The following is a 14,744-nucleotide window of genomic DNA, read 5'->3' as shown; positions in this document are numbered from 1 at the left end:
CTAATGATAGAAGTGACTACATTTATATGAAGATGTAACTATAGGGTTACTAAGGGGTCCCTGTTTACCACATGTTCTGCAATTTAGGGAATAAAGAACACAATAAATTTTAAAAAACATTCTTTTCTCACTTGAATCATTTCTGCCTACCTGAAATCATTAAATGATTCTTAAGCTGGGCCACACACTGAAGTCCCTAGGGACTTTAAAATAGTGCTTCTGGTCCCCACATTCAGGTTTATGACTTAACTGCTGAGTGGTGGGGGCGGCTCTGCGTGTGTGTCTAAAGTGCCCAGGAGACTCTAACGCACAGCCAGGGCTGCCAGTTCTTCCTCTAAGTCTTCTCATCCAGCTTTGCCTCCCACCACGTTGTGGCTCTTTCTCTCTTCTGAATGCCTACCAGGTTTGCAGTCAGTCTGGATTCTCTGTATTAGATCCCAAGCCCTTCAGAACTCATGCCCATCTCCTATCTATCTCCTTTTAATCTTCCACAGTATCTCCATAGCGTCCAGAGTACATGACAGCAGTATTAGCCACTGCTTACACAGATTATGCAACTATGCTGACTTTAATGAGGGCAACACCAGGGTGCCAACTTCACAGAAAGAGGAACTGGATGCCTTCCGAGAGGTTAGTGACTGTTCCACATTACACAGCTCTTAAGTGGCAACTATCCTTCACTCCAGAGCCATCTCATGCCAAACTTCTTCACTCTTAAAAAACGGTGATGACAATAAACTTGTGATTCATTTTAAAATGATTTGACTTCCACTAAACAACTTTTAAAAATTTAAACATGTATTTGTATCAGCAAGTGAAGTTGCTGAAATAGTAATTATATGAATAAAAGTAAGAGGAAACAGGTCAAAATGCACTTGGTCTTGTCTTTCGGTTGGCCAGAATAGCACAATGAGCAGCCTCCAGCCCCTGATTTAGGAGAAGCTGTCATGTTCAGTGTCCTCAGATAACCTACTACTCTGCCTTGATGTAAACAAATCTTGCTCCAATATCCCATTATCCTTCAAGAAAGAGATACTTTTTTAAAGTAAAAGGAAATAAACATGTAAGTTGATGTTTTCTTCTAGGGAACCTGCGTCAGGAAGCTAACTCAGGGAAAATATGGTCATCACCATTCTCATATTACGTGATAGCAGGTGAGTGTTTAGGTCTGGATTCCCACATTCCTCCTTCCCTGTAAGTAAAGGGGACAAGGGCAGCAGGCAGTTTAAACTGGGAGAAGAAATTCAAAAAGCCAAGCTGGGGGAAAAAAAAATCAACATTCAAATTTAACATATCTTAAAGCATAACCATGTGTAAAATGACCTAGGATTAAATGAGGACAGATAGGAACATATGCTTTATATATACAGTAGTATATATACCTTGCTTTTGCTTCTTTCTTAATACCTCCTCTTAGAAAATGAGCCGCAAAGTCACAATTAATTTTAACAGGACTTCCTAACTACTGAAACTGTTTCTCAATGAATACTTTTGTCACAACCTTCTGAGGCAGCAACAAATGACCAAACGAATGCTTGCAAATATTAAGCAATTTTTTTCTTTTTAACTTTGTATATAAAAAGGACTCCCCCTGCCAATTTAAGGATGTAGCATTAAAGTAAAAGCCAGTGAGGAGACAAAGGGTTAACAAACACCTGTTAGCTAAACTTTCTAAAAGTCTCGTAACAGTGATGTCTACGCCAAGCTGTTTCTCAAGACAGATGCTGCACTACAGAAAGCTGTATAGACTTTACAGAAAAAGCAAAGCACCAAACACCCCACCTTGTTCAAAGTTTAAATATGCCCAGCCATATCAAAACAAATTCCACATATTTTGGAATACAAAACCCAAATCAGAAATCTTTTAAAACTTTTTGTTTGTAAACAACTATAGGTTACCACCAAATTAAACCAGGAATCATACCTAACTTAACTTGGTTTAAAGTTCATATGATATATCTGAAAACATGGAATTAATGCACTTGAGGTACTTTTACTGTAATATGCAGTTTTGAAACAGGAAAAGCACAAATAAAAAGGGCAGCCTAGCAAGCTAATGAAATCATAAATATAGTTTGCAAAGAAATGTCACTGCAAGTTATCTATCACAGTAAAAGGTGCTACACAGTTTTGCTATTTTATTAATGACATAACACACAAATTATCCTTCTCCAAGAATTGCAAATCACTCCAGTAAAACATACCTTTAAAGGATACACAGTTATCCCGCGTGTAAATTGTTACAGGAGACAAAATGGCCGGTACAGGAAATGAGGGGAAGGTTACAAAATTTCTAAGAGCAGAAGTGGTTTTGAAGTAGTAAGTAGAAACAAAAAATAACCTAACCTCCTCAAGATAACCACGAAAACCCGCCAGAAAGTGCTACTGTGCTATGTGTGAGGAAGTGAACCAGAGAGGGTGAGAGATCACTCACAAAGGAAGTGAATACCATGCCTGGCTTTGCAAACCATCTCATTTAACTCAGATTTGTCTCACCTGTCCTATGTCTGGCGTTTAGCCTTCAATCAATATAGGTATTGAGGGGATTATAAAAAATATAAGCACCTACCTGGCAAGTGCGAGGTTGTGAGTTCAATCCCCGGAACCACAAAAAAAAAAAAAAAAAAAAAAGGTTTGTGCCAGATGTGGCTGTAATTCCAGCAAGAGGGAGGTGGAAACAAGCTTGGATTCAAGCCCAAGCTGGACAACTTAGCTACTTACAAAGACCTTGTCTCAAAATGTAAAAAAATTAATAATAATAATTTTATTTATTTTTTTAGTGGCTAGGGATGTCCAGCTGGCGATAGCACCATAAACACGTACACACACACAAAGTTTATACATACTGTAGGAGTCCAACTGTATGAAGTCCCAGGTGGGAAAAAAATTAAACCACAGATGCAGCTCAGTGATTGCCAGGGTTGGCGTCTGAGGGCTGGGCTTTAGGAAAAGAGGCTGACTACAAAAGGCACCAGGGAGCACATTCTGAATCTTGACTGAGTAGGGATTAAATGACTATCAATTGCCCAAATTCATCAAACTGTACACCTAAAACAGGTAGCTTTCGTTGTAAATTATACTTGAAGTGATTTTATGAAGATTAGTAACTTAGATTTTCAGATTTTGGATTAAAATTCTTCCAACAAAAGTAAATTTCTAGGTGAGTCTTTTCCCCAAATATCAACTACAATTTGGGTGAAAATGAGTAGCCTGGAAGTCCTCAAAGTTCAAAGATATCAGAACCACAGTCCTGCAGGGTCCTATTTGCAGTCTAGCTCTGGTTGGCGGGGGAGAAACATAGTACCTCACCTCCCAACACAGTCAGAGCTAGTTAGTGGGTGGAGAACATTAGGCAGCGGTACAAAGACAAAAGGCTGATCAGGGAGCAAAGACACACAGCATCCCGAGCACTTCAGTGCTTGAGCACTTAATGAGCAAACGTGTGACCCATACTTACTAGTTGAACAGAGGGGAAGCCCGATGTACTTATGCTCTGTCGGTGGCATTGGCCAAAGTTTGGTGGGAGAGTGAACTGTTTCCTTATTTCTGCTGAAGAATGCCTTGAATTAAAATAGAAAAAATTTAAATGAAGTTATCAATTTTAAGAAATCATCACAATTACAAGTGCAATCTTGATGTGCCATAAAATATACGTCTTAGCTGAGTAACGGGTGGAACCCTCTAAAACACTCCCAGCAGCCTGTGAATGGACATGCTTGTTTTTGTCTGATAATGCACACCTAGGAGAAGTTCTCGGGGACCAGGATGCCTACAAGCATGGCTCCTGCCCAGTTCTAGAAGGATGACGGGAGAAGGAAGAATCTGAAGCCTGAGAAAAAGATCTAGGGCATTTGACTCCTTCTCCCTAAGATGTGCAGGGGAATCAGCTCCGTAAAGACATCTGACCTCTGACCAGAGTCCTAAGCTGCCATTTGGATCCTGCCCTTTTCTGCGAGCAGCTCAGTCCTTCGGGTCAGCTGCCTGCTACAACAGTGTACACCAAGGAGCTGTTGCTACACGAAAGCTTCTGTCTGCAAGCACCATGGACATAGCCTGGAATTCCCAAGGACTGTACTTCTCCCAAACTGTTCTTAGTGTAATAATCCTTTTTGTCACTTACATTGACACTGCTAAGAAGACTCCTCCTGCAGTTAGGAACTACATGTATGACAGAAAGTTGATCTCCACTGTGAACTCACACCTGCAAGCACAAACTCATAGGCCGGCAGCAACCTGATTTGCAAACAGAAGATCTTTTGGGCACTCATTTTTACTCATTTTTTTCAAACTCAGAATATGATATTTTATATATGGCCATGCCACCCTGAAATGTTCCATCTTGTCTCTTCTCTGAAGCTAAGCAGGGTCAGGCCTGGTTAGTACTTGGAGGCAAGAATATGATTTTTTATTGTATTATCATGTTGATAGTTAAGCTCACTGGATAATTCACAAGAGCATTGGAAGTGTGATGAAGTTGGGTGTAGGGTGCACACCTGTACTCCCAGCATTCGGGGAGGCTGAGGTAGGAGCACTGGAAGTTCAAGCCTAACCTGGGAAATGTAGTGACACAGCAAACAAATTTTGTCTTAAAAAAAAGAAAGAAAAAAGAAACGAAATTTGGAGATAAAGCTCAGTACAAAGGCCCTGGGTTCAATCCCAGTGCCAAAAACAAACAACAACAACAAAAATCTACAAAAGCACAAGGCTAAAGCATACAATACCAGTACGACTACTCAATACAGCTAGGAACTAAAGGAGATTACCAGGGATCAAATGAGGACATATATTTGAACCATATATATCCAAATATTCAAGAAGGGCAGATATAAATTTGAAATATAATATTACAAGTTACATTTTCTTCATGATCATGTGTAGAGCACCATTACTCACTATTCAAATGATGAGATTCTAACACGATGTGCCTGGTGATGTGGCCCAGCTAAGAGGCTGGAACCAGGGTTCTGGTCCTCCCATGGGCATCCATTCTCCTCTGCAAGAGCACCTCAATTTCTTTTCAGTGCATTCAGAAGTGCTGTGCACTGCCTGAGCAAAAATACAAACCAAAAAGGAGGCCACATAACCCATGAAACTAAAGGTCATGATGTTACCTTCCCAGGGGTCTAACTGACGGATGGCCAGAGGAATGGAAGAAATAGGAATGGAAGGAAATAGAGGGAGCGTGTTTGTGCTGGGGGTAGGCCCTCACATTAAGACATGATGTGTAAAACCAGAGGAAGTTCTAGCAGCCACCATGAACTGTGCTCCTTAATCCTCTTCAGCATTTTCTTTTTAAGTTTTCAAGAGCATAATTCATGAAGCTTTCCATATTAACAAAAAAAGAGACTAAGAAAAGACCAGGATCAGGAATGAATATTGCATTAACCACTAAGAAAAGCAAATCAAACTGTAACAATGTACTGCTTTATAACTGTGTGGGGTCACGACAAAAAAAGGGGAGCAATGAGAAGTGTGGGGAAGGACACTGCAGTAGAAACTGCAGCATCCATGCATTGTTGCTGGAAATGCAAAACAAGACACTATTTTGGAAGATGATCTGGCAAGTTCCTCACTAAGTTATATAGACGTTACCACAGATCTCAACAATTTCACTCCTAACTATACACTGAAAAGAAGTAAAAACATATTTCCTCATAAAAATTAAAACATGAACACTCACAGTAGCGTTATTCACAGTAGCTAAAAAGTAGAAACAACACAAATGTCCATCAGCTGACAACTGTATACACAAAGTGGCCAGCATAGAATGAAATATTGCTCAGCAATAAAAAAGAATGAAGTTCCGATGTACAGTCCAACATGGACAAATCCTAAAAATGTAATCCTAAGCGAAAAAGCTAATAAGCCAAAAGACCATGTATGATGTGATTCCTTATATGTAACGCCCATAATACAAAAATCTATAGAAGCGAAAGTTGATTAGTGGTTGTTGGGGGAGGCAGTGCAGGAAAATGGAAAGAGACAGCTAATGAGTACAGAGTTTCTTTTTGAAGTGATAAAAATGTTATACAATTGACTGTGGTGATACATAAATAACTGAACATACTAAAAATCATCAAACCACATTTTAAAGGAGTGAAGTGAGTAGTAAATTAATTTATCTAAATAAAGTAGGAAGATAATAGATATCTACAGATATAAATTGTAAGTATTCCACAGAGTCAAGAGTGACTGCAAAAAAATTACCAGATTCAGTGTGACAACTAAAAATGCAAGTAAACTGTTTTTTTTTTTTTTTCCAGTACCAGGGATCAAACTCATGACCTTGCACTTGCCAGGAAGGCACTTATGCCACTGACCTAAATCCCCAGCCCTGGAGGTCAAGTTTTAAAAAATCAGATGAAGCCACTATCCAAAACAAAAGGCCTAACTTGTATGAAGAATAATCCTCTTTCACTTGGCATCTTGTGAACTAAACCAACCTGGAGTTATTGATTTGCTCCCATGAGAAAATGGGGGTAGGTCCCAGAGGGCCAAGAAAACCCAGCCAAGCCCTTTCTGACCCTTGCTGACCTTCAAGCAGACCTCTCCACAGACAAGACTGACCTGGGCAGAAACTTCAGTTTTCGGGTTCTCAGGAGCTCTCAAGCACGTGTTTTAGGCTCAGCTCTGCAGCCAGCCTTCTTACTGAGACCAGAGTCCACCTGATGGTGACTCTCAGAAATGTCCAGAAAAAGAACTTGCACTGCGAGAGGATCAGGGAGACAGATAGAGTAGGTTTTGTGTTGAAGCAAATTGTATTATGATGATGATGCTGATAGTTCAGTATCAAGGCTTAAGTTTTTTTCATCATGAAACCCAAATGTGCCTACTTTCTAGTCTTTCTTAAACAGAGTCAACTGGCAGTTCTGCTCCCCTCTACCACCTCAGAGATTCCTAACGCAGAGTTACAGAGTTGATTTTCTTGGAATTTGAGGCCTGAACCAACACCTAACACTGATTCTGTTTTCTATCCCTACAGAATCAATTGTATAAAAGACAGTTACAACTGTCACTTAAAACTGTGATGTCTGAGTGAGGCGTGGTGGCCTGGCCGATAATTGCAGTACTCTGGGAGCTGAGGCAGGAGCACAGAGCTCAGCCTGGGCCACTGAAGGACTCAGTGAGGATCCTAACTCAAAATAAAAAAAATAAATAGAGGGGTGGGTGTGTAGCTCAGTGCTAAGATCCTGGGTTCAGTGCTCAGCAAACTACGCGCATGCACACACACACACACACACAGAAAGAAAAAGAAAAGAAAAAGCTTGTCCAATATGATAAGTATCATGTTTTCTGTAATATGTGGAATCTAGGGGGAAAAAGATAACACAAACATAGAAAAGAGACTTTCAAACAAGAGGAAAGAATAGGGGAGGGGTGCTTATGAGAGTACAGGGGACAGATAGGATCCAAGAATGTCATACACATGTATGAAAATGTCCCAATGAAAACCAACAATTTGTAACATTAATATGCACAAATAAATAGATAAATACTAGAACAAAAGAACTCTAATCAGCAAAAGACAGTTTCTGGGGAGAAGAAAATAAAAAAATACTCTCGATACACTATGAGAAAAAAGAAACATTATAACCATGAAACAAGAATATGATGATGTCATAAGGACTATTTAAAAAGTAGCAGTTCTCAAAGTGTCTGGTGCAGGAGCCACTAATATTTTTTCAGAACTATAGATGATCCCAAAATACTTCGGTTCATTTGGTTATCTCTATCAGTACATAAATATAGATACAGATCCAGAAACAGAGTTAGAGATGTTAGAGATTAAAACAGAAGAGTTGTTAAATATTTGTTGATTTGCTCTGTATCATATGTAATAAATGTAACATGAATAATGTATTTGTGGAGAAATAACAATTCTAAAAAAATGAGTAATAAAACCACTTTTGTTTTACACTTTTTTGAAGGGCTTTTGTATTTGACTTAATTAAAGACAGCTAGATTCTCAAAAAAAATGTGGAGGTGAATTATTTGTCCTTAAACTGAAAATAGCAAGTTATCCCATAAGGAAAAAAATGTCTTCATATCACTTAAAAACTTGAAAGTAAAATTGCTCTCTTGAGGCGTACACACATATTAAACCAGCAGAAATAGGCTGAGATAAAATTCCATGTTGCTGAAGGTCTGGGGAAAGCAGTGTGCTCTACCCTCTGGTGGGCTCAGATATTGGTTTGCTGTCTCTGGAAAACAATATTGTAATATACAGAGAGAATTATAAAACTGCCATTGTTCTTTTTTCTAACCACCTGACTTGGGAGAGCATACCTTGATGGAATTCATGCAAACAAAAATACACTTTGAGCAGAAATGAACCTGAGAACTGTATATATGATAGCATGATAACAAATAACCCAAAATAAAGCGTCCAACAGTAGCAAGATTCCTGAACACATAGTAGCATAAAAATGTAGGATAGGGGCCAGGGATTTAGCTCAATGGTACAGTGCTGGCCTGGTAGGCATGAGGTTCTGAGTTCAATTCCTTGTACACCCCTCTAACTACCAAAAAACACCTCAGGATATTTATTTTGCCATTAAAATAGCAAAAGCATGAATTAGGCTGACTCATAGAAATGTGCATATAAAAAAAGCTACTTATAAAAAATAGTGAAAGAAATGGAATAAAAAATAGTGAAAGAAATGGACTATAAACACATTAGAGTATATATAGACACTCCTGCATTATGTGGTTATAGTCTAATAAACCCATCATAATTTGAAAATATTACAAGACAAATGCATTTAGTCCACCCAACCTACTGAACAAGGGTCAGTAACGCAACACGTTGTATGCTGCTTGTTTCCCCAGATGACGGTATGACCGACTGGGATCTGGTATGGAGAGGGCCTCCTCCAGCATGTCACTAGCTCATGGAAAGATCAGAATTCAAAACCTAAGCGTGGTTTCCACTGAATATGTATCATTTCTGCATCATCATAAAGTGAAAAAAAAAAGTCACAGGCTGAACCCCTAAGTCAGGGTCTCTCTGCAGGTGGAAATGAATCACAGGCTCAAAAGATCAGAAAGCCAAAGTGGCTAGGCCAGTTACTTCCCTCTGTGTTTGATTCTCAGGCCAAATTTGACATGTGCAAAATAAATTTCGTGATTCTAGACTCATTTCAAGATAATACACCCTTAATGAGTCAAGCTACCTGTTTCTAAAGAACATAAAATGACCTGTAAGTATTATCCTCTTTATTCCCCAAAGCTTTCTGGAAGGGAGCCTTGGGTTTATGTGACATGACAGTGTCCACACTGACTCATAGAAATGTGCATATAAAAAAAGCCGGCATGATGGTGTGGGAAAGGAGCACAAGAACTATGTTTTTACTCAGCCCATCCAGGACATCCAACCAGGACCAAGACTCAGGGGAACTCACTGTAGGATGGAGTTTGCCAAATGTGGTCTCTGGACCGTTCGCATCAAAGCATCAGGTAGTTAACAACAGTGCAGATTCCTGAACCCTACCCCAGTCCTGAATAATCATCTGTTGTGCTGTAGCCTACAAAACTACATTTTAAACCAGCAACATCTGGTTGGATTTTATGAATGAAGGAGCCTAAGACTTACTGAAACTGGAAGACTGATAGGAATAGTTGGTTCATTCATTCACTCATCAAACACTGCATTTCAGAAGTAAAAGATGTGTTGCTGCTCTTAGGAAGCTTATTACAATGAGTGGTGAGAGAAAAGAAGATGGACAACTGATTGATTAATTATAATGTGATAAATACTTTCATATGCATATTTCCTTATGAGCAAACAGGATGGAGTTACTAATTCAACCCACGAATGCTTAGAAAGCTCCAGGGATGAGGAAACTTTTGAAACAGATTTTGGAAGAATTAGTGGGAGGAAGCCTGATGGAAAAGAAAACAAGGCATTTCAAACATTTTTTAAAAATCAGTAACATCTAGCCATCAGGCTTCCTCATTCCTACTTGTAGTATTTTACCCATCATGCTTTCCTGTTTCTTAAGAAGGTTTGTAGCAAGACAGCAAAGAGGAATCTTGAAATTTGCCATTTGCCAGCTGTTTGAGTTCAAGCACATTAGTTAACAAGGCTGGGTCTTAGTTTTATTGCACGTAAACAGAAGATTCTGGACTATGTAATCTCCTGGGCACCTTTCCAGATCTCACTGACAAAGACATGCGAGATTCTCCAAGTGAAACAATCAGAACCACAATCTATACTGGTAGCAATATTAGGAACCACATGGCCCCTAAGCTCCTCTCTGGCTTTATTCCTAAAATTGTCTCACTACATGCTGGTGTACTGAGTGGCTAACGTGGTTGGCAGGATTTTAAAAGACTCAGGGCATAACCTTGTCTATAATTACCTAAAGAAGTCTGAAGAACACTTGAGGTTTTCTGAATCTGACAAATTTTAAGCAGTATCAAATAGAGGGATAAAGCAAATGTATGATTTATTCTTACTAACAACTTACGGTAAAACACTCAACAAGTGCAAAGTATAAAATACAAAGCTACTACTAATAATGATAGGGACTTTCAGGGGGCATACAAATGGAAGAACCCACATGCATATGGCATAAATACACTGTGTAAAATAGCCACTTGTTTAAAAACTAGAAATGATCAGCTACAAGGAATAGTGAAAGAATATTATCCTCAAACATGTAGTACAAAAAATCCAAAGTTTTAAAATTTGGCATCCATAGAAAAATTGGTTCTGGGTGAGAAGAATACCAAAGGACTGGGCCATAGCACAGGGCACGGATAGTGAGGACCAGCTCCAGAGGGAGTGGTTCCAGAATTGACCACATGAAACGCTTTTCCTGGGATGTACTCTCAGACACTTTTAAATTTAAAAGGCTACAAAGTGAATGCTGTACCAAGTTATACACAATACAAATATATGTTATGGTATAAATGGATATATATATCCATACATACACATGTGCACATATATGGTATAAATCCATATATATCTCCATACATAAACATGGTCAGAGCAATAAAGTCCGAAAATAATTCCTCAAAGTCCTTTCGTCTAAAGCACCAAAACACATTATTTTGGGTTTAGGCTTCCTTATATTTTCCATTTCTTCTTCTATAAACATCACATAAATGTGTAACTTCTATAAAGTTGATTCAACAGGTGGAAACAGACTATGATATTCCTCTTAACTAACAAGTCATGGAACCCGGGTCTTCCTCAAAGGAGAATCCCAAATCTCTTACACTTGGAAAATTCCTTTGAAGATAGAGAAATCTTTATTAGATGTCTTAAGAGTTGGAGGGTTTCAGCAGCAAGTCTAAGCGAAGGGTGATACGATGTCTTTCGTACCTTTAAGACACAAACTTTCCTCGACACTTACATATCATTGTATAGATTAGTTCTCTCTGGCATAATCACTGATGCAGCAGCACAATCAACTAAAAGGGCATGCACAGAGTCTGGGTGCTTTTAATTTGTAACAGTGTTAATATACAGTAAAAGGGTTTCTCCAGATACGTGCATTAACACAAGAAGATTTAACATATGTAAGCAAAGTCCCAAAAGAGGAGGTGAAACAAACAGGAATAGAAGAACATTTATAGCACAGTGTTGATAAAAATGCCAAAGGTGTAGACTCAGAAAGCTCTACATGCCCCCATCAAAATAAAACTGGGGAAATCAAACCTAGACATACTATAATAAAATTGTTAAAAATCAAATATGAAGAATTTTAAAACATTCAGGGAAAAGATACTTTAACTTCAAAATGTACTGATTGGGCCAGGGATTTAGCTCAGTGGCACAAGTGCCTGCCTGGCAAGTGCAAGGTCATGAGTTTGATCCCCAGTACTGCAAACAAAACAAAGCAAAAAAAAAAAAAAAAAAAGTGTACTGATCAATCAAAAAGTGAAATCCAAAACCCAATGCAACAATTTCAAAGCTCTAAAAAACAATGACTACCAACCCAGAATTTTCTACCCAATGACAATAGCATCCATAGGTAAAGAAGAAATACTCCATCAGGTAAACAAAAATGGAGAAAATGTATTATCATCAGAGACCTACCAAAACAAACAGAAAAGAAAGTTCTTCAGGCAGAAAGAAAACCATCGCAAATGAAACCACAGAAATACTGAAAGCCATGAAGTGCATCATAAGATAAACCGGAATGATAATAACTGTACAACAGAAATATAATAATGGTAAAATGTGGAGTTTTAAATATATGCAGATTGGGACTGGGGCATAAGCGCCTGCCTGGCAAGTGCAAGGTCGTGAGTTCGATCCCTGGTACCAAAAAAAAAACAAAAAAAAAAAAAAACAAAAAAAACCCCCAAACATAATAAATATATGCAGATTTAAAATACACACCAATGATAACACAAAAAATGGAAACAGTAAACAAAAATTATGTGTTTTAAAGCCCTTGCATTGTCTAGGAAGCAGTAAAAGTATTAATAGCATTAGATACTGAGCAAACCAAGCAGATTTGCTTTAATACCCATAAAAACAGGAGACAGGTGACAAAAACAGAAAAAAATGCAGAATTACTGAAAACATAATATACACATCTAAATCCAAATATATTGGTGATTACATTAAATATAAAGGATTACATTCTTCAGTGGAAAGACAAAACTGTCAAATAACATTTTTAAAAACTATACACTACTTATGGGAGATATATTTTCTTTTTAACTGAGTTATGGGGGTATAATCAACAGGTGATAAACTGTACTTTTGTGGTATTGGGGATTGGACCCAGGGCCTTCAAAGTGAGCTATATTTCTAGTTCTTAAATTTTTTAGAAATTATTTTTGAGAGAGTCTGCTATATCACTAAATTTCCAAGGGTGAGTTCAAACTTGTAACTCTCCTGCCTCAGCCTCCCAGAGTGCTAAAATTATAGGCATGTGCCACCATGCCCAGCCAAAGCTGCACAACTTAAAAGTATACAACTATGTAAGTTTTCACACATGTATAAATATATACCTGAAACCATCACTGCAATCAAGAAGTTTCTACATGTCCCTTCTAAATGCATTCCTTTCTCCTCCAGGTAATCGTTAATTCGTTTTCTGTCACTGTAGATCAGTTTCCACCTCTACAATTCTACATAAATGGACTAATACAAACCTTCTCCCTTTTGGAGAAGCTGGATTTTTTCATGCAACAGAATTACTCTGAGATCCACACATGTTGTTATATATCAGTTTCATTCCCTTTTTTCGGGGGGGGGGGTGCCATTGTGTGGTTATACTATGATTTGTTTATCATTTGACCAGGCAAAAGTTATGCAAAGGTCACCAAAAGAAAACTGGAGCAGCTATGTTAGCAATAGGCAAGGACCCTAAGGCAAGAAACATTACTACATGTTCGAAGGCCAACCCACCAGAAAGATAGTACAGTTTTAAACATGTGTGAGCCAAGTAACATAACATCAGAATATATAAATCAAAAACTATAAAAGATGGAAAAATATCAGATTCATAATCATGGTGAAAGTTTTTAACATGCCCCTTTCAGGAAGTGGTGGAACATGTAGATAAAAAACTCAGAGATACATAGGATTTGAACACGATAAATGAACTTGATCGAGTCAACACTAAACCTAAATGAAAAGTACTTATTCTTTTTGTGCACACTGAACATTTACCAAAGCATACCATGTGCTCAACCATAAAACAAGTTTCAGGGGGCTGGGGATTTAGCTCAGCGGCATAAAGCGCCTGCCTTGCAAGCAGGCAGTCCTGAGTTCAATCCCTGGTACCAATAAAAACGAAAAAGACAAAAAAAAACCAAAACAAGTTTCAAGTTGCAAAGGTCAGAAATATATGGAATAATTACATGAACATGAATGTGGAATCAACTAGAAATCAAATGAAACATATTAGCTTTACAACTTCCATTTACTTATATTTGTGAATGAAGTTTAATATACAATCTCCAATGTATTTATGTACATAGCTAAAGAAATTTTAAAAACCTGAATAAAAAAGAAAAATAGCCAGAAAAAACCTACTATATATGTAACAACTGACACAGGTATAGTTATACACTATATTATTTTTAAAATTTTTACGTACTGGTGTACATCTATTTTGCAGTATTGGGGATTGAACCTAGGACCTCATGCATCCTAGGTGAGCACCTAACACTATGCTACATCCTCAACCCATAAGCTAGTCTACTTTTATGTTGGATATGTAATGTTTTACAATTTTAAATACAGAAAATACTGCAAAAATTTTCCCTCCTAATATTGTCTGCAGGATAGACAGTTTCCCCCCAATAAATAATCTTGGTAAGAGTCCTAGAATTGGAATTACTGGGTTAAATGGCTTGTATAGTTGCTCTTTATATTATTTTACAATTAGCACTCTAACCAGCAATATAAGAGGTGCACAGTAGTTTGTGATCTCATTGACTATCCTGCCGACTGTTACCTGTAACTACCCTCCAAGGAAAGATCCTGTGTATCCCCATCTTCTCCCTAGCAACACATCGTCTAGATTACCGAAGTGCCTTTTTGTGCTGCCCGCAATAGAAAAGTTAGGATCTGTGCTCTTGGAACGAAGCCCCGTAGCTTGACTAAAAGCAGCTGGGCTCTCTCACTCCAAGCCCACAGGTCATTCATGTTGTTTTGGCCTGAATACTTCTTTGATAAGTCTCATCTTCGAGGAAAATGCAAACAAAAGCTGTTTACAAGTAGTCAAAGATTTTCTCAAAAGCAGGTTCTGAGCCACTGAAGGATTTGTGGG

At 38.2% G+C, this 14,744-nt stretch overlaps 1 protein-coding gene across 3 annotated transcripts in view; it reads right to left on the bottom strand.

The window, feature by feature from the left end:
• Positions 1-14,744, bottom strand: part of Dock8 (dedicator of cytokinesis 8) — a 212,014-nt gene that overhangs the window by 155,804 nt on the left and 41,466 nt on the right. For 2 of the 3 annotated variants that reach the window (XM_063250292.1, XM_003472270.4), the window contains exon 2: positions 3,458-3,560. In XM_063250292.1, coding sequence (XP_063106362.1) covers positions 3,458-3,560 — 103 coding nt within the window. Of the gene's footprint in view, positions 1-2,204; positions 2,486-3,457; positions 3,561-14,744 lie in introns of those variants that run through there. The other variant, XM_013155055.3, reaches the window with a different exon arrangement.

This window comes from Cavia porcellus, unplaced genomic scaffold (genome assembly GCF_034190915.1).
Source record: "Cavia porcellus strain 051 isolate PalLab524CR breed Dunkin Hartley unplaced genomic scaffold, mCavPor4.1 scaffold_1, whole genome shotgun sequence".
Classification (NCBI taxonomy): domain Eukaryota; kingdom Metazoa; phylum Chordata; class Mammalia; order Rodentia; family Caviidae; genus Cavia; species Cavia porcellus.
The sequence above is the reverse complement of the archived record's forward strand: the minus strand, read 5'-3'. Positions and strand labels throughout refer to the sequence as shown.